Raw genomic sequence first — 22926 nt, 5'->3', positions numbered from 1 at the left:
AATTGTTTCGGCTCCTCTTCCAGGCGTTTTTAGTGTATACTTTAATTCGGTGTGTTTTGCTTCGCACAAGAAAAAAATAACTATAGATAGTTCTTAGTCTAATATTTACAGCTGGAGGATGCATTTCTATTAGGCTCTAATTATATATTTTAATAATAATATATATTGAATTTCATTCATGTGATTTTGTTATCCATCCTACTATATATATATATAGTTTATATAGTTGTATTCCTGAACCATATTTAATTTTGTCGTGAATGTGTCGTGTTTTAAGCTAGCTTAAGTTTAGTGAAAGATGCATAAATCCAGTTAAATTCCAGGCTAAAACTAGGATTTAAATGTACATGATTTTTGCTTTTTACAGGATCTTTAGCCTCCTTGGCTACTGCTCCATGGGACAGGCCGACGCCGCCGCCGTGGCCGCCATGTAGAGCATGCCGAAGCGCTTCTGGTGCGGCGGACAGGCAATCGGCGATGTGGTCGCAGCTGCGGCAACGGTGGGCACATCGCAACGCTCCTCGAAATAGTGTACAATGCGCTGCAGCACAAACTTGAAGATCTTCTCCTTGCTGATCTCACCGTTGAGAAAGGTAATGTCCTTGCAGTCGCGATACTCGGCAAAGTTCTTCTCGTAGTAGGGCCAAACGCACAGCTCAAAATAGCCGGTAACATCGGGCGGATCGTAGGTGCGCTTAATCCGCCGCTGATAGCACTTCTCGTACGGCAAATGGAAGTGATACTTGAGATTGCACAGCGCCAGCAGTTCCGGCTGATTAAAGATCATGAAGCCCTCAATTAGCAGCACATTGATTTTCTTATCGCGCAGCTGAGCGGCAATCTGTGCATTGATATTCAAACGCATCAGATGATCCGCATGCTGCTGGCCGGGATGCTGCGATTGCCGGAGATGCTGCTGCTGCTGTGGATGATATTGATAGGCAGCCGGCGGCAATTGTTTGCCGTAATATGCCGCATTATATTGCTGCTGCTGCTGTTGCTGCTGCTGCTGCTGCAACTGTTGCTGCTGCTGATACTGTAGAGCGTAATGCTCGAAGTTGGCGTAGGCAGCGATCTGTTCCGTGGGCGGTGCATTGATGATGTGCGCTATGTCGGCCAGCATTTGCTTGGTGTCCAGCGAGGTGATTAGCTCAAAGTTGATCGCATTCAGTTTATCCACACGCTTGTGCCGCCTGTCATCGACGGGCAGAAAGTAATCATCCTGCGAGATGAGCTGCACCTCGCCAATCGTATACGGTGTATTCCACAGTGGCGCATTGCGCAATCCCTTGAAATAGTCGCGCAAACTTTTCGCCAGCGTCGTCTTGCCGCCACAGGTGACACCCGAGATGCCAATGACCAGCCACTGCGGCATCTTGTTACCAACTGAGGCCTCGGCCAGAGCAGCCGTCGCAGCCGCAGTAGCTGCGCCTGGTTGTAATCGCTTGATCTCGCGCAGCGAGAGACGATGGCGACCCTATTGACGTCGCTGGCGTCGCCTCACATGTGCGTCTGTTGTTTTTTTTTTTTTGTTTTTTCACGGCGGGCACAATCTTCAATTTCGCTTCGATTGCCGCGTAATGCTCCAAATGTGATAGAAACTGAATACGGCAATGCCGCCCAGGCAGATGACCCCAAATACAGTGGGCACAATGAACGCGTATTTTAGCGGCGGAAACAGCGACAATATGACATTACCTAAGAGAGAGCGAGACAGAGTAAAAGAGGAGAGCACATTAGAGGGAGATGGATAAAACGACCTTGACATTGACTGTGTTAAATCGAACTGCCACGTGGCACACCTAGCTACAGTGGACGCTCGCTAAAGTGAACACGCAAACAAAATGAAGTCTTGCCTAACAAACATTTTCAATACATATATATATATTTTTTTTATACTTATTTGTTTTTGTTTTTAAATGTTTTTCTTGAGGTCAATTTAAAACTGATGTTTTTGTTTTTTTTCTCAAATTCTATATTTAGAGCATGTGCTTAAAAACAGAACGCAATAAATTAGCGGCAAAAACTGTTATCATTGGGTTGACAAAGTGGAAATACCCTTGAAAAAAATGTATTAAGCTGCTCGAATTATTAACACAAGAGTTTTATATAGAAACATTTCATTTCCGATATCTAATGTGAATGGCAGCTATATGATATAGTGGCCCGATCTGGCTTACTATGTAATATGCACTGCCTATAGCAAATAATTATGCTTAAGAGCTGAGACGCTTTTTCGCAGAAAAACAAATCGCCTCAACTGTTAACATCAATATTTATACAACAATAATTTATGTATAATATAATAGAGGTTTTTTTTTTTATCAAATCGTAATATTTTCTGTAAGAGTTACAAATTTTTTAAAATTTCTACAATTTCATTTTTGTGTTCTTGACAACTCTGACCTCTGGGCGTAGCAATTAGCGAGTGAGCACTGTACGTGTTGAAAAACATCATTAAATTTAAACACACATTTTAGTTTGCAATATTTGAAAAGCTTCGAAAATGATAATTAGTTATTAAGCTTAGAAAGTGGCAGCTTTCTATTTTGCTAAATGCCAGAAAATACAAAAATTAATAATGTTAGCAACCCCTGCGGCAAAACAGAACGAAACATAAAAAAAAGCACACACACACACACACACACACACCTTACATCATCATTAACTCAATGAAGGGCAGGTTGGTAAGGGAGGGGGGTGGGGGGTAAAGGGGCATGGTCTATATGTATATATTGTATATTTGTCGCACACAACGAATTTAATCTGCGGAACTTTAATTACCGCACAAAAGCCGCAAAGCTGAGTCTGCAAATGAAAGCCGAGATTATTTAATAAAGCTAACAATAATATTGACACACACACACACACACACACGTACACACATACGCACACATAGAAGTGTTTGTTTTGATACTCACCTTCATCGAGTATCATAAACGGCAGTATTGCCACCCAGAAGAAGTAGTAGAAAAAAACGGCAATTGCGATTAACAAAATGATTTTGCCGAGCTGCGCATTTGAAGCCATAAATAAGATGATGTAAATAAGACACGCGACCAGCGAGGTTTTTTGGTTTGATTGGCTTTTTAACTGCGTCTAGGGTTATGTACATGCATGTACATAAGCTCTATTGTTATTATCAACGGCGACAACAAATGCGTGACACATGCATACGCAATTTGTTAACAATTGTATTTTTTTTTTCCTCTTAAGTTTTTGCCGCCGTCATAAACAAACAGGTGGGCCACAATGTCAATTGTTAGTTACTTGCGGCTTATATGTGTCTATACATGTGTATATTTTCATACATACAAACATATATACATATGTGTATATATGTGTGTATTTCTGTTTGTTCTTGGTATTCGTGCGCGTGTGTGCGTGTGCGCTTTTGGGTAGTTTTGGCCAACAACGCTGTTTGTTCAATTTGTGTGCTGTCTTCGCACTGTGCACTCTTGTTAATTCTTACGTAAATTGCCCGTAATTGTAGTTTGCTTGCTGCATTTGGAGCACTACAGTTTTACTTTAGTCAGTGTTTGCTTGCTTTAATTGAATTTAAACTGTAAATTTGTCGCACACACGTTCGCATAGCTGTGTCCGGCGGTTGCGCGTATTTAGTTATAAACAAAATGCCAGGGCTGTGGCAATTAATACACAGGTATCGATCATTTTTTGCGACTCTATTTCGATAGATTATAATTGATGTAACGGCCCTGTTTAAAATAATTGGTATCGTCAGGGCTGCATCTTAACTTTATTATAAATTCAAAAAACCCTCCTTCAATTTACAATTTACATTCGCACACTTGCATACATTTGCGTATGCTTGTGCAATTTATTGACTGCTGCAGTCAGCTGTTAGTTGCCCTGGCAACCAAACGAATAACAACGAACAGATGATCGAATTTATTGTAGAATCGTTAATTACGCATCGTTTAATGTAGTTAAAAAATGACGCGCTCTGTGTATGAGGTGCAACGGGACTTTGCACTGAGCAGCGGACTGCGCTCGGAAATCATCTGGGATGCGTAAGTAAATTCCAATATCCAATAGGAAACAAATTAATATGATTTTCTTGCAGACTTGCGCCAGATCAGGGCGAGGTGCTTATGCAAAAGATTGAGCATCTAATCAGCGGCAATACGGCAAAGCGAAGCAAAACATTGGCCAGACGACGCCAGAAAGTATTTGAGAATGTTTGGCGTCAGAGGCGCTATACAAATCGCATGCTTCTCTCGGCAATAATCTACGTGCTGGTGACACCAGAAACGGATCCGGAACTGGCGCTGCATGCCACCAGCTACAGCTGTCATCCCGTCATACGGACGCGCAAGTGCATGCGGGAGGATAGCGAGAACAGCGACAACTGCTGCATGATCTTCATAGACGAACATGGTCGGGTCTATGCCAACTGGCGGCAATATGTCTACAACAATACGCTGCCCAAGGGCACAATGATTGCGCCCTGCCAGGGCATCTACAGACTCACCAACGACGAGGACAATGGTGTGCATCTCATGGTGCATGCCACGCCCGCCTCAAAACGCGCACTACTTAAAGCTGGCGATGCTCTGGCCACAGTCGGTGGCCTGGCCGCCAGCGTGCCCGTCGCTGCCGCTCTGGCTTTGCCCGTGGCGCCAACCATACTGCTGGCTGCCACCGTGGTGGGCGTCACAGCCGCTGCCTACAGCACCGTGCGCTCCGTTAACTGTCTGCACGATCGCCGCCAGCATGGACAGTCGATATCGCTGCTCGACAACGAATCGCGCAACAGCTGGCTGGGCGTGGCCGGCGGCGTTGTCGGCTTGGGCGCGGCGGGCGCTAGCACGGCGCTCAGCGTGGCGCGCACCGAAGTCAATGCGGCTGCTCAGTTGGCCGTGAAGGGCATCAATGTGTCATCCATTGTACTATCGGGCACGGGTGTGGCTAATGGCGTCTACGATTTGTATTCGGTGAGTCGAGCTTTTGTGCTCATTAATTTCTATACTCTGTTAACAAAGCGAAAAGAGGATATTTGGCCACAAACCCAATTACCAGAGAGAAGTCCCATTTCCATTTATTTGCAGAGTATATCATAGTCGGTTAGACCCGTTTTTTGACATGCTTTCCTTCCTGTTGCAGAAAATCAGCGATGATCAGCCATTAAGCAGCCTCGATGTGCTCCAAATAGCCGCCAGTCTGGTCATCTTTACGCACTCCATAAACAATCTGCGCCTCGCCAAGCAGGCGACCGATGGCCAATCCTTGCGGCACGCCGTCAGCAATCAGACCAGGTAAAGGTTCTACTCTATCTTACCAGACGAGCTAATCCTCTTCGTTTGCTTGTAGGCAAGTCTTTGGGCAAATTGCTGAGGAGTCGGCCAAGCTGCACAGCGACTGTGCTGGCCAGAAGTTTGATATGGTGCGCACGCTGAATGATATACCCTTCAAGGAGGCGCTGCTGGGCATGCATAAGATTCACAAGCATTTGAGCGAAGGTGCCGCCACGCTGGCTGCGCTGGGCGCCACGCTCATCAGCCAGGACCCGGACGGGCAGGTGCATATAAATGTGGATGCGTTAACCGAACGTTTTGGTGATAAGTTTGTGCAGCATATTGGGCACGTGGGCAGCCTGCTGGATGTGCTCGACGCTCTGGCCAAGTACTTTGGGGAGCAGTCGATACAGTTACTCCTGCAGCTGGTGCGCAAGTTTCTCGAGGAGTATCTCGATGGCATTGAACGTTCGTTGAACACATTTCTGTCCACGGAATCGGTGCTCTATCGCATCTTGATGCAGTGCATCAACAATTACGAGAACTTTACTTTCGAGTTTTTGGTTGAGCATCGCGACGAGATCTTAACAGTTGTGTCCAAGTACTTCGAGGCAATGCAGCCCATTGATGCACAGAGCAGCCGCAGGATCAAGTGCGACGATTGCCAAGGCGTCTATTATACATGTGATATATGAGGTGAATCTAATTACCAGGACAATTTCGAAAGCTTTAACATATCAATAACAAGTAGAGTCTCTTAGAAGTATCTCTGAAGTTTAATGCATATCAATTTGCCTTATTTAAATAGCTACTAATATGTTTCCCATAACAAGTGTTTTTTTTTTAATTAACTCAAGTATAAAATATTGTTTTCCATTTTCGGTAGTAGAATTAACTTTATTGTGTATTTTCTTAAATATAGGCATTTGAAAAAGTTCGATAACGATAACTGTTGGGCAGCAACGATAACACTTGACGATAAATATATGATAGTTGCAAACTATCGCCATAGTTTCGTGGTGAGAAACTATCGATGACGATTTATTATATTAATCGAATTTGCGATTTGGCGCAGGTTGGTTTGAATTTGAATTTAAAAAGTTTGATATTAAAATTAAAATTAACTCTACTTATTTTTCTTTCAGTGGTAAAAAAACGTCTGTTTGCTTCGTACTAAGAGATTCTAATAAAATTGTGCTTATGGATCTGACTTTCAGGTAAGTACATATTATAATATTCATGTATATATAACAAAATAAGACCTATCCTTGCTTCCTATCCTTGATAAGCTATTCTTAGCGACACTTGCAAATAAATTGATCCACTTGTTCGCCGTAGCAGAAGGGTTTGTGCTCATCCAGACGACTTATTCCGGATATAACCATATTCTGGGAGCTATTGTTGTGGCTCAAGGTTGCCTCGTAAATGGACTGCGTGGGTTCGACCTGGATCTGCAGCCGATGTATTGAGATGCGCGGATTATCGGCCTTATTGAGCCGGGCAATCGAGGCCCGCATGATGTTCATCAGGGTCAAGGGCTTGCAGAGTCCCGCATATTTGCCATCTTTGTATTTCTCGAACAGAGCATTTATGTGCTGCACTATCAGCTGGGCCATCAGATAATCCGTGGACGTATGTCGGCTGTAGGTGTAGTAGGATCTGCAGGTGCACCAATGCTCCGGAATGCCGGCATCCGCACAGGTCCTGGCAAGCGGCACCGGCTGCAGCAGGCTCTGGCAGCTGGGGCAATCCGCAGCATCGCCCAGCAAATGGGCCAGGTCATTGGGACTGGCCAGCCGGAGGATGTGCTTGAGCGTGACGAACACATCGAACGGACTGGTCAAACGCTGACGATTCTCATTCAGTGCATGGACAAATTCCGGATGGGCTTGCCTCAAATGCGGCGGCAGCCAAATATAAAGGAAGGGCAAACGCTCCTCAAGCCAGCCGAGCGGCGTTCGCCTGGTGGATCCATCCAGCAGGCCATGATCGCTCAGAAAGAACACAACGCTGTGCTCCATGGTGCCCTGCTCGGCCATGCGCTGCCAGAACCGTCGCATATACCGATCCATCGCGCTCGTCCGGGATATGCTGTTCCCGTGGCTGTGCGTGTTTGTCCAGAAGAACCCGAAGTAGCTGTCGTTCCGATAGCGTCGCGTGAACTCCAGCGCATAGTCGTACACATGCTCCGCGGCATGCCGATAGCCCAGGCACGGCTGTGAGTCCTGCTCCAGCTGGTCGCTTCCGTCCAGCCACTGTTCCGCGGCCATCAAATACGGACGCAAATAATAATCCACGGGCGGTTGGCGGAAACCCTTGATCAGATAGTTGAACGTGTTGATGGGCGTATCGTCCTCCCCGAAGGCCGTCACATAGCCCAGATCCTGGTAGAGTTTCCAGATGAACGGACAACGTTCCAGACCCTCCTCCTCATGCGGATTGCACATGTGATTGACGCTGTTGCGATTGTAGCCCGTGGTCAAAGGCAGCACATTAGGCAACGTGTTGTCTTCCACCTGCAGGAAGAAAGATTTTCAATTGAACTGTTCCCCGTAGGATTTGGTGTCGCACCTTGTTATAGCCCGCCAGCTCGAACCAGCCCGTGTTCTGCAGATATTGCCGTGTCAGGGGCATCGCGCGCATCAGCTGCTGCCGCGAGATCGTGTCCATGGCGACGAGGAGCACACTGGGCACAGCCTCTCCACGTTCTATCGCCCATTCCGCCAGGCGGCGTCGCACGTGCCCGCGCTCCGGCACGGTTGCGTGTCCGTTCGTATAGATCCGTTTGCCATTGGCATAGCACTGGACGAGAAAGCCGAGCGTTGTGTTACGCAGCTGGACGCCGCTCTCGAAGGATATGCAATTCTCGCCCAGATCCACCTCCTGTTCCGTGACACGCTCCACGGGCATATAGCAGCAGCTGGGCGAGCTTGATGAATGCGCCGCAAAGTCCAGATCAATCTGCAGATACTGCTGGAACGCACTCTGATTGATATGGAGCTGATAGAACTCCGTGCTGGCATTGTACTCCGCCCGGGTGAGCGGCTGGAGCGTGCTGCATTCCGTGTACTCAATGCGCTTAAAGTTCTTCCACACCTCGGCATCATACGGATACGGATCCTCGATTTTACACCCTTCTGTCCGCACGATATATTTCTTTGGCTTCACGCTCTGCACGCACGAGAGCAGCAGGAGTCCATTCCACCAGAGATGTGTGCGCCACATAGTTCTCCGAGTGTTGCCACCAGCCAAGTGGAGCTCCATTCACCAAATCGTTGGGTTTTTAAAATGCGTTGCCTGCCTGCTGCTCCACCTGCTGCTGGAGCACCTGTCCATTAGCTGCATTCCGGGAATTGCAATCGAAAACCTTCCTCAACTTGGATTCGTTTCTTTTCTTATAAAGTCAAATGAATATTTAAATACGTAAATTAACTCAATCGAGCAACAAGAGAGAGCGTGAGAGGGAGAGCGAAGAAAGGTGTGTGAGAGACAGAGAGGGAGGAAGAGAGTGAAAGGCGGAGTGTGTAGAAAGAAATAGATTAGATGATAAACGAAAAGTTCGACATAATCGTTATCCATCCATTTTCCACATTTGTAGGTGAAATTGAAAATTCCGTCTTTGCAGGCATTTTCATCGCTGTCGTGATTGATTTTCAATCAGTCAATCAGTTAGTCAATCATTCAAGCAGCTAGAATCAATAGACTTATAAATAGAGATAGATATTTCTGTTTAATTATATATATATATATATACAAATGTGTGTGTGTGTGTGTGTTAGTGTATGTATGTATGTATGTCTGCATTTATGTATATATGTATGTATGCATGCATGTTTGTTTTTCCATACAAAACGCAAACGAAACTGTTTTGTCGCTATGCTGCAAATTTAAATAAAACGAATTTTTGCCAAGTGCTGTCCTCCTCGATTCTCAAAAATTGAAGTAGGCTCTGCTGAAATTCAACAAGGCAGGAAACGTTGGCCTCTGGAGGAGCAACTGTGGAGGAGGCGGTGGAGCAGGAGGCGGCGGCGCTGGAGGAGGTGGGCGGGTAAGTAGGCGGGTAAGTAGGTATGTATGTAGATGTATGTATGTAGATGTATGTATGTAGATGTATGTATGTAGATGTATGTATGTAGATGTATGTATGTATGTAGATGTATGTATGTATGTAGATGTATGTATGTATGTATGTGGATGTATCTACGTATGTATGTACATGTATGTATGTACATGTATGCATGTAAATGTATGTATGTATGTATATGTATGTATGTATGTATATGTATGTATGTATGTATATGTATGTATGTATGCATATGTATGTATGTATGTATATGTATGTATGTATGTATATGTATGTATGTATGTATGTATATGTATGTATGTATATGTATGTATGTATGTATGTATATGTATGTATGTATGTATATGTATGTATGTATGTATATGTATGTATTTATTTATGTATGTATGTATGTACATAGTTTTATATTTATATGTACGATTTTTCCACACATGCATTCCCCGAAGCCCCGTCTTAATCTTGGATATTTGAGGGTACAATTTTACATGGGTTTTGACCCACAATCAGATTTCCAGATTTAGATGCCAAATTGAGGTAGACGTAAAAACCGTCAACAAATGACGTGGGGGGAGGGGGGTGGTGCTATGTTTAGACCCATGTCTGTATAGAATAAGAACTTGCCTATCCCAACTTTGCCCGTGACACTTTTAAAATGAATTCTCTCAAAGATCTTTTTGAAAATAAGTTCCGAGCCGATCGGAAGGGAAACAAAAAAAGTTGCACACAAACGTTTTTCACCAATTTTCCACACATGCGCGTGGATTGCCCCGTTACAAAGACAAAGACAATTTTTTTTATATGGAGACAAATGTTGTATTTGATATTAGGTCTTACGATCTAGGAGCTTATTCAACTAAATACTTTAAGCATTTTTCTACGGTGTAATACTGTGACAAGATCTGCTGGCCCTAGCCCGCCGCCAGGGTAACAAATTAAGGTACCTACTCTATAAGAGTTGAGCGCGTTACAAATACGATAATTCAATACATATATATATATATATATACATATATATATCTAATGCTAGGGACGGAAACAGTTGCTGACTATTCCTGGGGTAGGATGCTACTCCTCCGTGGCTTCTCGGGGGGGCTCAGCAGAAGAAGTCGTCGTTGCATTGATGGTAGCAGCAGTAGGAGATGTTGCTGTAGTTTTTGGCGGAGCTGTTCCGCTTGGGTCGCAGCTTCTTGAGCTGGTGCTGCTTGCGTGGCTTGTAGCGTGGCAGCACGTCCATGCCGATGAGGCGATGGAAGTGCTGCTCGCTGACCTTCAGGTAGCCGCCGTGCGGATAGCTGCTGCGTCCGACATAATGCTGACCCTTGTGCATTTTCTCATCTGCAATGGGATCGAGTGGAAAGGGAAATAAATAAATAAATAAAATTTATGGAAAAATTGCATTTAATGCGGATTTCTTGTCTTGAACTTGCGCCTTGAAAACGGTTAATTTGTTTTTTTGGTTTTTTCTTTTTTTTTTTCTGTTTAATTAATGTATTGATTTTTTTTTTTTTTTGTGGTAAACGTGTTTTGCAGTTCCGATTCCGATTCGGATTCAGATACCGTTGCCATGGGTTGACTGACTTTGTGACCTTATTTAAATGCATTTAAATTTACTTACGCGACACTTTATTCGCATGATGATCGCCGTAGTCTATGGAGCGCCGCTCCCGGCCCTCGTCCCTCTGGAAGAGGCGCTCGCACGCCTCCATCGCGAACGCCTTCATCGTGTCCAGCGAGCAGTGCGCTCGGATTCCGCTCAGCAGGCAGCTGGCGAGGATCAGCGTGAACAGAACGAACTGCAGCATAAAAGCAAATGAATTAGTTAAAACATGAATCAATTACAAAATATTAATTAAACTCTCAGCCAGCATTTGTATGTGGCTTAACTGCATTGGCTGACGCCAGGTGGCGCCTTTGTTGTCAACAAACTGGGTCACAAACATTAACTGGAGCGCATTTGCAAGTCGACGCAGCCAAATTGGTAATTTTTTATAAATTGCCCGTTTTAATATGCGAAACTTCCCCGATTGCAAAGAGTTGAAGTGAAAATTATGTAATAAGCGCTCACATTTCCGCATTCGAAACGCATTATGCTTATTTGTGTGCTTACAGAGAACAAAAGCGCATTTGGTGTTTTTTTTTTTATTTTTATTTTTAGCACATACAGGTGATCTTGCTGGCTGTGGACAGGTTTGCATGGTACACACCCCTCTTTAAAACAAAGCTAACAACGCTCAATATCAGCCATAAAAGGCAATTAAACGTTTATGCTGTCAATTGACCACTATTTTGCGCATATTGCACAAATAGTGGGAAATTTGCAACGTTCACATCTCAATTGCCTTTTGTGGGAAATATTTGCATTTCGAAATAATTGCATATTTTTCTTCTTCTTCTATATTTATTGCAACTCACCTTTACGCGCATTGCTGTTGTTGTTTGTTTGTTTTGTTTTAATAAATTCCAATGTGAGTTTTTGAACAATTCACATGCAGTTGCACCTGCCCCACTGGCGAACACGACGTATACGTGTTATTATTTAAACGTTTGGCGGTTGAACGAAGAGAAGAGCGAGAACACTTGAAAACAAACAACCACCGACCCGTCACCTGATAAGCTGCGAACTCAAATGAAAGCTTCGCCCAAAGTTGTTAGCTTTTATACGTATGCAAAAACAGGGGCAGAGCGCAGGAGCAGCTTCGGGTTCTCATGAGCGCGTATATGCGCCCGCCCCTGGGTAGGAGTAAAGAGAGCGAGCGCATGCGTAAGCGAAAAGGCGCGCCGGCGCCGCGATTGAAGCTTATTAAAAAGCAAATTAAAAAAAAAAAAAAAAAAGAAAGAAAAAACAATTTAAGCTTAGAACTGCACCGACGTCAGACATGAAAGGATGCCAATTAAATAAATAATTTCCCCGTTTTCTTATTTCGTGTGCGTTAGCCCAATGCCAAGGTCAATTTCAACAGAATTGCCTTTTTTTTGTGGCGATTCATGCGCGGCTTTTACTGTTGTTGCGGCTGATAATGGCCTACAGCGTGTGCCGGCGGCATGTAATCAAACACCTTGAAAATGTTATTTTGTAATAATGTAATGAGGAAGCCGGCGCTGCTGCTGGCGGTCAAACTGACTCGGCTCGTGGGAGAAAGTGTGCGCCAGCGCGTGGCTCTTGGCGGCTGCCCCACACTTGAGTTTACACCTTGTTGCTAGGTGAATTCCGTTGCCAGCATGTGCAAACGCACGCACGTTTGCTGGCCGTGGTGAAATATGTTTATGTGTGAATTTCTATATACGGGCATTTCATTCATAAACATATTCTGCTCAGCATATCTGCGTCACGAGCTTTACGCCTGCGCATTATACGCTGCATACATATATGACATGTTAATGATTGTGTGAGTTTAACATACATATATATGCAAATTCATGAACATGTTCACACACACACACACATAGCATTTGCATATGTGCGAATCATAGTGCTTTCACATAGTATGGCAACGCCCCAGCAGAGCAAGGCCAACAGCAGCGCTTACTGCATAATTTCCCTCTCATCTCAAATGCACTCTCGCTTTTTTTTATACTCTTGCTGAGAGCATTTTTATGCTGTCACTAATTTTGTAACGCTTAGATGAAACATCTCTGAATGAAACTTTGTATTTTTATTGCAGGCAGTGTACAGACTATTTGGATAGATTTATCTAATATTTCCCATATGAAAAATCGGTTGTCGGTTTTTGCATAAAACACCTACTGAGTCGTGTGTCTGCAAGAGCATTTAATATTCGACGCACCGGTACAAGATGTTTTTTTTCTTGCTGTTGCTTTTCAGTTTGCGGGAGAGCAGAGCAGCAGCAGCAGCATTGACGTTTTACTGACATTGAGCGCTTAACGGTTTCTCTTAATGGCCGACGTCAAAATTTGCTTCTGCTGCATTTGCTGTTCTAATTTTACATGTAAGCTTTTATTGGTACTTGCGCATGCGTGTTTTTTTTTATATTTTTGGCCAGTGGCTGCTGGATGATGCCGGTCAACGTACACTTTCGGCCGAGTTTTTTTTTGTCTCTTGGCTTCTTTGGCTGGTCTGCTCATGCGGAAACGGGTCGTATGCGCAATGCGTGCGCATTTAATAAGACGCAATTGCAAATTTTGCATACTTTTTTATACACACACACACACATGCTAACATACACACATAGGCAACTATGTATGGCATGTGCTAGTACGTGTTGTTGTTGTTCTGCTCCTGTGGTATTTGCAAACATTTCGAATCTAACGGTAACGGCGGCACGTACTGTGAAAAGAATACACAATCACACACATAGACATGCATATGCATATGTATATGGCATATGTAGACATATGCTTGTTTAATTCGCATGTCTCAAGGCAGAACGAACGGCAAGAATGTGAATAAAAAGTTGCTTTGGCATTTACTAAAGTATGCATTTCATTAGATTAAAACTTTTTTTTTTTTGTATCATTTTTCGCTTTACAGTTGTTATTGTGGTCTAAAACAGCTCCAGATCCAGCCTGGACCCAGTCTCATTCATAAATACAAACACACACACATGTGTGTTTGCGTGTGTCTGTGTGTGTGTGTTTGCATATGCTACGTATTTCACAACCTGAATTAAAAAAAAAAAAAGAAAGAAAGAAGCAGAAAAAAACAAAGACCACGCCACTTGCCCATGTCAACGATCTTATTTATGCTCCTATCTCTCATTCTTGTACCTGGCCAGCGCAGCCATCTACTCATCTACCGCTTCAAATGTGTCCGGGCGAACTGCTGGATCGGTTTTATTTTTTTTTTTTTCTTCTGCTTGTCGGTTTATTATTTTTTTTTTTCGGCAGCCAAAAACGAAACTGGTTCTCGTTCTATTAGATAGCATCATCGGCATCAGCTTCAGCTTTATCGGCGCTCGCGCTCTGATGTGTCTAGACGAGCCTGGTCCTTGGCAACAGAGCCGAAAGGAGGGCCAATGTCTGCTGGGATCGTTGCTGTTGTTGCGGCAGGCGTGTTCCTTGAACTAAGGGCGAAAGTGGTATGCGTCACGTCCGCGTCTGACTTTGCTGCCGGGCGTATTCATACAATTTGCCGTTTATTCTTTGCCAGCCTCCTTTACCGGTCTGCTCATTTCCCTTCTTTTTTTTTTTCGTTTCGGCTCAAGTTCAAGAAACTCTGCAACTGGCCAATGATTGCTCGCATTTCACATAAGCCGACATTTTTATGCCCTTTCAAGCGCCGAATTAAACGCACATGACTAACGTCTATTCAATGCCAGACAACGATGAGTAAGACAACAACAATGTCCATCAATGGAATTGGCCAAAAAGAAACCTCACTTAGTCATAGCCAATATTAGTTTTTTGGTCAACATAAATCAAGTTCAACGCATTTGAAATCGAAAGTATTTCAAAAGAAACGGACAATAGGCGTGCTGACAGACACGTCTGCTGCGTGGCGCCACTTGCTCAGCTCAGTGCTGGCGCCATCTAGCGTTAGTTGTGGGCAAGCTCAAACAGCTGTTATGCATTCATTTCTCACGCCGCGTTTTTTATATAAATTGGAAAAGCACAAGCTATGCTCGGCGCAAAAACACGGTATTTCGTGCGTAAAACCAATCTGCCGTGCAACTGGAGCTGGTGCCGCTGGAACAGCAGCAGCCAAAAGCCCGAGGCAACAGCAACACAGTTGGATGCGAGCGCAGCCAAGCGACAGCAGCTGCTCAATGAACTCGCGGAGCCTCTGGAGAGCAGCACCCGGCCGGCCATCGATCCCAAGGAGACAAGCGTGATGCTGTTTCCCGGCCAGGGCACACAGTACGTTGGCATGGCCAAGGACTTGCTGCGTTTTCCCGGCGCCCGGCGCATCTTTGAGCTGGCCAACGAGGTGCTCAAATACGATTTGCTCAAGATCTGTCTGGAGGGTCCGCGCGAGAAGCTGAATCGCACCGAATACGCACAGCTAGCCGTGCTGGTCTCATCGCTGGCCGCCCTGGAGCAACTGCGCGAGGAGCGACCTAAAGCCATCGAGAGCTGCGTGGCCGCCGCCGGCTTCAGTCTGGGCGAGATCACAGCGCTGGTCTATGCGGGCGCACTGCCCTTCGACAAGGCGCTGCAGCTGGTCCAGGTGCGCGCCAATGCCATGCAGGCTGCATGCGATCTGACGCCAGGTGCCATGGCCATGACCCTGTACGGCCCGGACACCAATCTGGGCGCCGCATGCGCCAAGGCGCAGCAATGGTGCCTGGACAAGGGCGTGGAGTCACCCTATTGCGGCATTGCCAACTACATGTATCCGCACTGCAAGGTCGTCGCGGGCAACGTGCAGGCCCTCGAGTTTCTGGAGCAGAACGCCAAGGCGCTCAAAATACGCCGCATGAAGCGTTTGGCTGTCAGCGGTGCCTTCCACACGCCGCTCATGGATAGCGCTGTGGAGCCGTTTAGCAAGGCGCTGAAGGCGATACGCCTGCAGGATCCGATCATACGCGTCTACTCCAACGTGGACGGCAAACCGTACAGAAATGCCACGCACATTCTACGCCAGCTGCCCAAGCAAATTGTGCGACCCGTCAAATGGGAGCAAACGCTGCACGAGCTCTACGAGCGGCGACAGGGCGTCGACTTTCCGCGCACCTTCGAGTGTGGTCCCGGCAAGGGACTGCTCCAGGTACTCGAGAAGGTTAATGCGAAGGCTGCCCAGACGGCGTTCAATGTGGTCGCGTGATTTATTAAAAAGATTTAGTTATTTCTTTATAAAAAAAAAATGTATTCTCTTGGCTAGCGGAAGAAGGTAAAGAACAGAAATGCGACATCAGTTGTGGGATGGGGGCGGGTGGGGTGTGTTTGGCGCCTCTAGGCTTTGTAATCTCTTGTGCTCATGCGATGCGCGAAGGCGGCACCCTTGTTTTTGCGGAATCTCTCGAACGGATCGTTCAGGTTGTTGCCCACGCCCTAAAAAAGAGTGCAAGAAACGGAAAATGTTAATTGCATTTGAGTTAACAATTTTTATTTGATATTTGAATCAGTTATAAAATCAATAATAGGGAGATCTTCGGGCGATTACCTTGTACATGTCCTTGCGATCGCGCACCTCACCGCCCGAAATGGGCGTGTCGATGCCTTGACTTTTGGAGCCGAGACCGGTGCCCGTGCCGCCCCAGCCCATCTTCATGAGCATCTGGTGACCCTTGTTCGTCTCCTCAATAAACTCCTGCGGCTTGGCAAAGCTGCTGCCACTGCAAGGAAGGGAAGAGTGTCCGAAGTGAAAGAATAGCTTGGGAAGCTGGGATTAGCGAAGCACTTACAAGAAACTGGGCGGCGTGGGCGATCTGTCGCGTTCCACGCGTCTGGAATTGTTTACATTATTGGTGTTATTATTGTTGTTGTTATTATTATTATTGTTGTTGTTGTTGATGTTGCTGGTGTTTCTTTCCGCGCGATTCTCCCGCGTGTTGCTCTCCCGTTCGTGCCGAGGCGAACGATTGCGGGCCTTGCGATTGTTGCCACCACCTCCACCACCACCCGCTCCTCCTCCACCAATCCTGGTGCGCTGCGGCGGCGGTGTGTTCGCGCGTTCCTCGGAACATGACTTGGAGCGTGAGCGGGATTTGTTGCGACTGATGGGTGTGTGGGAACGTGAGCGACTGCGACTCTTAGAGCTGCAAGCAAATTGTATATATATATATTTAAAATTGCTGTTGAGTTGAAAGCTACTTGATCTTGACCCACCGATAGCAGCGCTTGTTGCTCTTCTTGACTTTCTCCAGCAGTATGGGACTAGGCGAGCGTGACTTCTCCCGCGTGCCATTCTTGATTTCCTCCTCCTTTTGCTTGCGCGCCGCATTCTTCACCTTGTAGTACTCGTACAGGCCCAGCTTCTCCCAGCCCTCGCTGTAGGTTGCAAAAACAATTAGTTTAGTTCATCTAGCTTGGGATTATTTTGGGTTAGCTACGTACTTGTCCCGGGGACGATCGTGCGAGGGCGCCGCATAGAAGGCGTTCAATGCGTTTGTGAGGCGTTCACTTTGCGGCGCCGGCGCTGGCAAGCGTATGTCCGCCGGATCAAGCGGTTTGTAGTTGTAATCCTCCAGTCGTATGAGCGGAACTATGAGACCGGCTGGCAGATCATAATACGGCGCTGTCGGCACTTGCGGCTCCTGCGGCAGCATGGACTGCTCAGCAGCAGCGGCATCCAGATCACAGTCCGTATGGGTCAGCTGCTCGCCCAGCGTCTCATCTGGCCGCTGCTGCAGCACCACATTTATGGCCGCATTAAGTGCGCCAATATCCACGTTGGGGTCAACCGCTTGGCCCAGACTATTGAGCGGCATTTGTGCAAAGGGCGGCGGCTGTTGCGCCTGTTGTTGGTGATGCTGTTGCTGGTGTTGTTGCTGCTGCTGGTGCTGCATTTGCATCTGCTGCTGCAGCTGCTCGTCGGGATGTCGCTGCTGGTGTTGCTGATGATGCTGCAGCTGCATTACGGCTTGTATCGCTGCATTCAGCACACCCAAATCTACGGGCGGCTCGCCAGCTGTGACTGGCAACTGGTTGTACTGGTTGGGCGGTGGCTGTTGTTGTTGTTGTTGTTGTTGCTGAGGCGGAACCTGACCGTGAATGGGCGCTGGAAAACCTGGAGGCGGCTTTGACATGTCCGGAATGAAAAAGTTTGGACCGCGTGCATCCACATAGTGATTGCCCGGCGGCGCCTGCTGCTGCGACTGCTGCTGATAGCCCGCGTAGATGTTGTTGCCCGGCTGCGCATGATCGTGTGCCGACGATGGCGGCGGCGGCGTGTGCATATGCTCCTGATCCGCGCCGGGCATGGCAATGCGTTGCGCCATCAGAGAAGGTATCGACTTCGATTGGGGCGTGCCAGGCGTTTGCTGCTGCTGCTGTTGCTGTTGCTGCTGAAGCTGCTGCTGTGCCTTTTGTGCAACGAGAATTTGTTTCTCCAGCTGCAGTTTCTGCTGCTCCAGCTGGGCTATTTGCTGCGTGGCATGTTGCATAAAGATCTGATGCTGTTTCTGGTAGCTGTAAGTGGGAATATTGTTTGAATTGATTGATTGCAATTAAAACCACTCTCCCACTCACTTGTCCAGCGTGGCCTTTGTGCTCTGCGTGTATTTGGCGACAATATCATGATGCGTGTTCTGCAGATTCGTTTTGTACTCCTGCATGGATGAGTCCGGCGATTGCAGCTTGGAGATGACGCACGCATCAAAGAACTTGGCCTTCGATTCCCACAGAGACAACAGCTTGGACAACTTCTGGCGCTGATCATTGTTGGCAACTAGGTAAAAACAGAAATTCAAGGTATTAGTATGGAGTCCGAAAGGGAAGAAGGCTCTGCTGGATGCTTACTCAAGTCCGCGCTGCAGAACATCGGTATTACGACATTCTCGAGGCTGTTCTTCAAATCGCTGATATTTTTGCGCATGCTGTAAAATAGATTTTGGCGCTTAAACAAAAGTGGGCCGGCGTCTTGAACGCATCTCAGCTCGACTGAAGCCCAATGTTTGTTTGTCCGTCCGTCTATCTCTCCGTCTGTCCGTCCGTCTGACTGTCCGTGCGTCCTTACTGTCTGCGCTTGAACTAAGCAACAAAGTTTTGCTTTGCCTATTATCTATAATCTTTTTCTAAAATACCCTTGCAGATTGAAATAGAATCAGAGCCTAAGGTGAAGTTGCTGGTTCGATTCCCGCTTGCGGTTCCTTGCAGCCAGAGCCTGTTTTAACTCACATATTTTTACAATTTTAATTAATTCTCTTACAATTTTGAACTCTACATTTGCCCTTTCTACTGAGAATAGTGCAAATTTTAACTATTTTCATATAGAAATTCCGGGCTATATTTATGATTTTCTTCTTCTTTTTTTTAATGTTTTTCAATATTGATAAAAATAAAATGCTAAATGCCTTAACTATAGCATCGATTTAGTTAATATCCCAGCTTAAAGTCTGCAAGGGTTTTGGGATTTGTGTCTTTTTTTTATGAATTTCGCTCTGTTACTTAGTTTAGTTTTTATGGCTATTGCGATTTGTGTTGATTTTTGCGAACTTACCAATGATGGAGTATATCATTAACTAAATATATAAGATGCAATTTTTGCTGAAACGTTGAACCATTGAGCAAAGCCCTAAAAATAAATTAACAAACGAAAAAACATATTTTTTTGTCCATATTTTCATCTTTTTTTTTTTTTTTGCTGTACGCACAACAACATTTGCCAAAGTGTTTGTTGTGCTGCGTGTGTGTGTGTGTGTGCGAGTGTTCTTTTGTATGTGTGTGCGTGTGTGTTAATGAGTGTGTCTGTGCGTGTGTGTGTGTGTGTTGTGGGTTAACTAAGCAACTGTTTATTGCCGCCTAACTACGCTCAAGACTCAAGAAATGATTATTGAGCCCCGGCTGCATCTTCAATATGTCTCTCTCTCTTTTAAAACGAATCAACGAATTGGTTTTTTTTTTTTTTTTTTTCAACGAGTCGACTCAGCGAGTAGGCGACACTCGCTCTCACGACTCGCTCGTCTCGCACGCTCTCTTGCACAAGACTTCGGTCTCTCTCGCTTCGTATTCGCATTCGCATTTCGTGCGTTTCGTTACGTTTCGATTTCGTTGCGTTTCGTTTCGATTTCGATTTCGTTTTGTTTCTCGTTTAACACTCGTTGAAAGAAAGAAACACATGTAATTAATAAATGTTGAAAGATCATTGATTATATATATAAACTGAGGCATACTTCTTTAAAAGATATTGTAAAACGACATTGATTTTTGCGCTGTCGGTTGAATGCTGTAAAATCCAGTTCTTGCCTAAAATTGCAATATCAAACGGGTTACTCATATTGTCATTGTCTCTGGCAAATTAAGTTTATGAAAAAATGTTTATCATTTTTTTTTTTTTTTTAAGTTTAAGTTTTTTTTTTAATTAAACAAATTTGGAATTTCTTTTGCAGTGTGTCTAGCTCAAAACGCATTTAGTTAGATTTAAATACTAGATTTAGGCACTCGCTTTAGCTAGCTATAGATAGAAATACATGTATATATATATTTACCTGCTGAGATGCTGTCCTTGGTGCAGGACTCAATGATCGGCTGCAGGATACCATCGAATTCCCGCAACACAATGCCCTGCTCGTTGGCCAATTGCTCCAGCTGTGTCGTCTGGGCCGCCGCCATCGCATCGTCGATTTGCTTTGTCTTTTGTGTCATCAGCGCCTAAAGGTTTCACATTCGTTTCGTTTCGTTTCATTTCATTCGTTTCGGTGATTTGATGTTCGGTTTTGGCGTTGATTTATATTTTTCGTGGCGCGCGCATAAACATTTTTGATTTTGATTTGTTTTCAGATTTCAAGAGCGACAATAAACGAGGATTTCGTTTATTTAGTTTTAATAATTATTTGAGTTTTGTTTTTTATACACATTTTTTTTTGTTGGTATGAAGAGTGGTTTCGTATTATTATTTGAATTTTTTTTTTTTTTTAGGTTTTATGTTTCAAAAAATATACAATAAAGCAAAAATTTAATGTAGCATTGTAAAATTGTTAATTCGATAGGTAAAAAATTAATATAAACATATTGTAAATCGTGATTCATTAAGTTAAATGCAGTTGTATAAAAGCTGAAAGTATATATAATTATATATACACATAATATATTCGGGCCAGACGAGGGACTGTAGAATAATACCGCAAACACACGCTTAAAGGAGACATATTCCTCGATGCAATGAAGGAGAGAAATACCAGACCCGGTGAGGTTCATACAAAGCCGTGGTATAACACGATTTCAGAAATTTGACAGGCTTCAGTTAATAGAAGGGATTTGTTGACCATTTTTGAGAAAATGTTGGCTGTTTAATAACAATATATCACAATAAATAATATGCTACGATTGAAAGATCAGTTAAATTTCGACAGATGTGAAAGAGCCAGAAAGAAAAGTCATCTTCGTAATGCCGAAGATTCAATAATCTTGCGGACATACATTGGATTTGCAATATATTTAGCTATTTTAGTTGTCTTTCGTCTTGGGGTAAGATTTTTATGTTCTAATAGAAGCGTTGTGAAGCTGCTTATTGAAGAATTTAGGCACGATATCTTATAAATGATATAATAAACCGAATCGATAAATGTGAGAAAAGGGGGATTTATGCAATGATAACAAGAGAACTGAGACTATTTGGTATAGCTATAAGCAGAAATGGCCGTATCAACTGGATCAAAAAGATCTATAAATATACTCTTAAAATACGAATATTCAAAAAAATGTAAAGGGGTTGAGAAGGAAACAGAATGGAATGGACTGAGAATGGACCGAATAGCAGGATTTTTATATTAAATATATAACCATAGGTAATAGTTACTTTTCTCAAGGCATTAGAATTTGGACAACAATACAAAATAGTGTCAAAGGACCAAAGGCATGTTTTATGAGTATAAAGTGGAAACGTGTTGGCGGGATCTCAATTAAAGTTAAACAGTGTTGACAATTTGAATGTTTTCAGTGGAAATTTCGCAACCCTGTTAATTGAATGCAGGCAACTTTTTGCAGCGGCCGTCAACACTGAAGTAAAGCTGCTTTCCTTTGGGGCGAACTCTCACGAGATGTTTTGGCAAAAATAAATATATGTATGCATGTTTATAGAGAAGGAGTCACACCTGTGAAGAGAGAGCAAATAGTATTCAGTTATTTACCGTATGCTGTGCGGAAAGATTCGCATCCGATTGTTTAATCTGATCCCGCAGCGTATTCTGTTGGATTTTGATCGCATCCAATTGTGTGGCCAGGCTCATGGCCAGCGCACTGCCGTTTGCTGATTGGGGATTCGCTGGCGCTGGTCCTGGGCCGGTTGCCGGACTCGCGCCTGCATTGGGCGGCCAGATATGCTGAGATTTCTGTTGCGCCTGCTGCATGCTGTCCTGGACATTGTCGTGCATGTTGGTCGGCTGTTGCGTCGCGTAGTGTGCGTGAGTTGGCGGCGGTTGTTGCATATAGAGCGCACCTGTGGGCATGCCGCCCTGTTGTTTCAGCACTATAGGGAAACGTTCAGTGAGAACCGGAATAAATGTATAACTTGTCGCTTACGTACTTGCCTGCTCCGCTGCCACACGGAACTGATAGTAGCTGGCGAATTCGCCGCCATAGAGAAATTCAAACTTTGGATTATTCTGTTGCTTTTGTTTGGTAATTGCTTCGAACTCGGGTCCATTGCGTGCCACAAATTCGGCCAATTTATCAATTATATTGCGTAAACTTGCATCTGTAAAACAGGTAAAAAGCACATCAATTTTTTTTTATAGCTGAGTTCTGCAACGTGCGTATGTGTGTGTGTGTGTGGGCAAAGATTTTACAAATATTCAGCTAACCTCTTGGGGGTTGAACATCCATTTTGCTTAGTATTCTGTTTTTTTTTACAAACTAGCTATTTTGTAGGCTAAGGCTTAAATAATCATAACTTTTAACAATTAATTCATCACTTTTTGCGGCGACCGCAAAGAATTTTTATCAGCACTCTTCTTCTTGCTTCTATTCAGACGCCATATTTAGAGCTGGAACGTTTGCAATTCGCCGTTTATCGATAGGTTTCGATAGAGA

At 44.6% G+C, this 22926-nt stretch overlaps 7 protein-coding genes across 10 annotated transcripts; 2 read left to right on the top strand and 5 right to left on the bottom strand.

Annotated features, from left to right (window-relative positions):
* Positions 1-2: 2 nt before the first annotated feature.
* Positions 3-1380, bottom strand: LOC6622238 (nicotinamide riboside kinase 1). The gene has a single exon (XM_002046328.4). It carries the CDS (start codon positions 1373-1375, stop codon positions 386-388), a length of 990 nt encoding a protein of 329 aa, XP_002046364.1. The 5' UTR covers positions 1376-1380; the 3' UTR covers positions 3-385.
* Positions 1381-1515: 135 nt separating this feature from the next.
* Positions 1516-3638, bottom strand: Dpm2 (Dolichyl-phosphate mannosyltransferase subunit 2). Its single transcript, XM_002046327.4, has 2 exons — positions 2922-3638; positions 1516-1698 (listed from the first exon to the last, which is right to left on the bottom strand). Exons 1-2 carry the CDS (start codon positions 3028-3030, stop codon positions 1556-1558), a joined length of 252 nt encoding a protein of 83 aa, XP_002046363.1. The 5' UTR covers positions 3031-3638; the 3' UTR covers positions 1516-1555.
* Positions 3639-3770: 132 nt separating this feature from the next.
* On the top strand, positions 3771-6982 carry LOC6622236 (uncharacterized). 2 transcript variants are annotated; one of them, XR_004303691.2, is made up of 7 exons: positions 3771-4031; positions 4085-4955; positions 5125-5276; positions 5332-5951; positions 6178-6330; positions 6401-6472; positions 6545-6982. XR_004303691.2 is itself a non-coding variant. In XM_070208525.1 (4 exons), exons 1-4 carry the CDS (start codon positions 3955-3957, stop codon positions 5948-5950), a joined length of 1719 nt encoding a protein of 572 aa, XP_070064626.1. In that variant the 5' UTR covers positions 3771-3954; the 3' UTR covers positions 5951-6087. The 2 variants fall into 2 exon arrangements, 1 of the variants encoding a protein (XP_070064626.1); XM_070208525.1 differs by lacking the exons at positions 6178-6330; positions 6401-6472; positions 6545-6982 and having other exon boundaries at positions 5332-6087.
* Positions 6031-9367, bottom strand: LOC6623366 (uncharacterized). Its single transcript, XM_002046325.4, has 2 exons — positions 7827-9367; positions 6031-7771 (listed from the first exon to the last, which is right to left on the bottom strand). The coding sequence occupies exons 1-2, from the start codon at positions 8517-8519 to the stop codon at positions 6551-6553; spliced, it is 1914 nt and encodes a 637-aa protein (XP_002046361.2). The 5' UTR covers positions 8520-9367; the 3' UTR covers positions 6031-6550.
* Positions 9368-10128: 761 nt separating this feature from the next.
* On the bottom strand, positions 10129-11973 carry Ilp8 (Insulin-like peptide 8). The gene is made up of 3 exons (XM_002046324.4): positions 11752-11973; positions 10955-11132; positions 10129-10674 (listed from the first exon to the last, which is right to left on the bottom strand). Exons 1-3 carry the CDS (start codon positions 11761-11763, stop codon positions 10433-10435), a joined length of 432 nt encoding a protein of 143 aa, XP_002046360.1. The 5' UTR covers positions 11764-11973; the 3' UTR covers positions 10129-10432.
* Positions 11974-14855: 2882 nt separating this feature from the next.
* beg (malonyl-CoA-acyl carrier protein transacylase beg) lies at positions 14856-16060 on the top strand. Its single transcript, XM_002046323.4, has one exon. It carries the CDS (start codon positions 14915-14917, stop codon positions 16058-16060), a length of 1146 nt encoding a protein of 381 aa, XP_002046359.1. The 5' UTR covers positions 14856-14914.
* scaf6 (SR-related CTD associated factor 6) lies at positions 16043-22872 on the bottom strand. Of its 3 annotated transcripts, XM_002046322.4 has the most exons (13): positions 22698-22872; positions 22421-22591; positions 22026-22363; positions 20385-20547; positions 20070-20142; positions 19397-19471; positions 18697-18773; positions 18427-18625; positions 17293-18366; positions 17065-17226; positions 16641-16994; positions 16400-16571; positions 16043-16287 (listed from the first exon to the last, which is right to left on the bottom strand). In XM_002046322.4, the coding sequence occupies exons 1-13, from the start codon at positions 22717-22719 to the stop codon at positions 16189-16191; spliced, it is 2979 nt and encodes a 992-aa protein (XP_002046358.1). In that variant the 5' UTR covers positions 22720-22872; the 3' UTR covers positions 16043-16188. The 3 variants fall into 3 exon arrangements, 1 of the variants encoding a protein (XP_002046358.1); XR_011416466.1 differs by lacking the exons at positions 16043-16287; positions 16400-16571; positions 16641-16994; positions 17065-17226; positions 20070-20142 and having other exon boundaries at positions 17986-18366; XR_011416467.1 differs by lacking the exons at positions 16043-16287; positions 16400-16571; positions 16641-16994; ... (1 more) ...; positions 20070-20142; positions 20385-20547 and having other exon boundaries at positions 17986-18366.
* Positions 22873-22926: the final 54 nt, after the last annotated feature.

The sequence above is a fragment of the Drosophila virilis genome, chromosome 3 (genome assembly GCF_030788295.1).
Source record: "Drosophila virilis strain 15010-1051.87 chromosome 3, Dvir_AGI_RSII-ME, whole genome shotgun sequence".
Taxonomy (NCBI): Eukaryota; Metazoa; Arthropoda; class Insecta; order Diptera; family Drosophilidae; genus Drosophila; species Drosophila virilis.
This window is presented reverse-complemented; position numbering and strand designations above follow the sequence as displayed.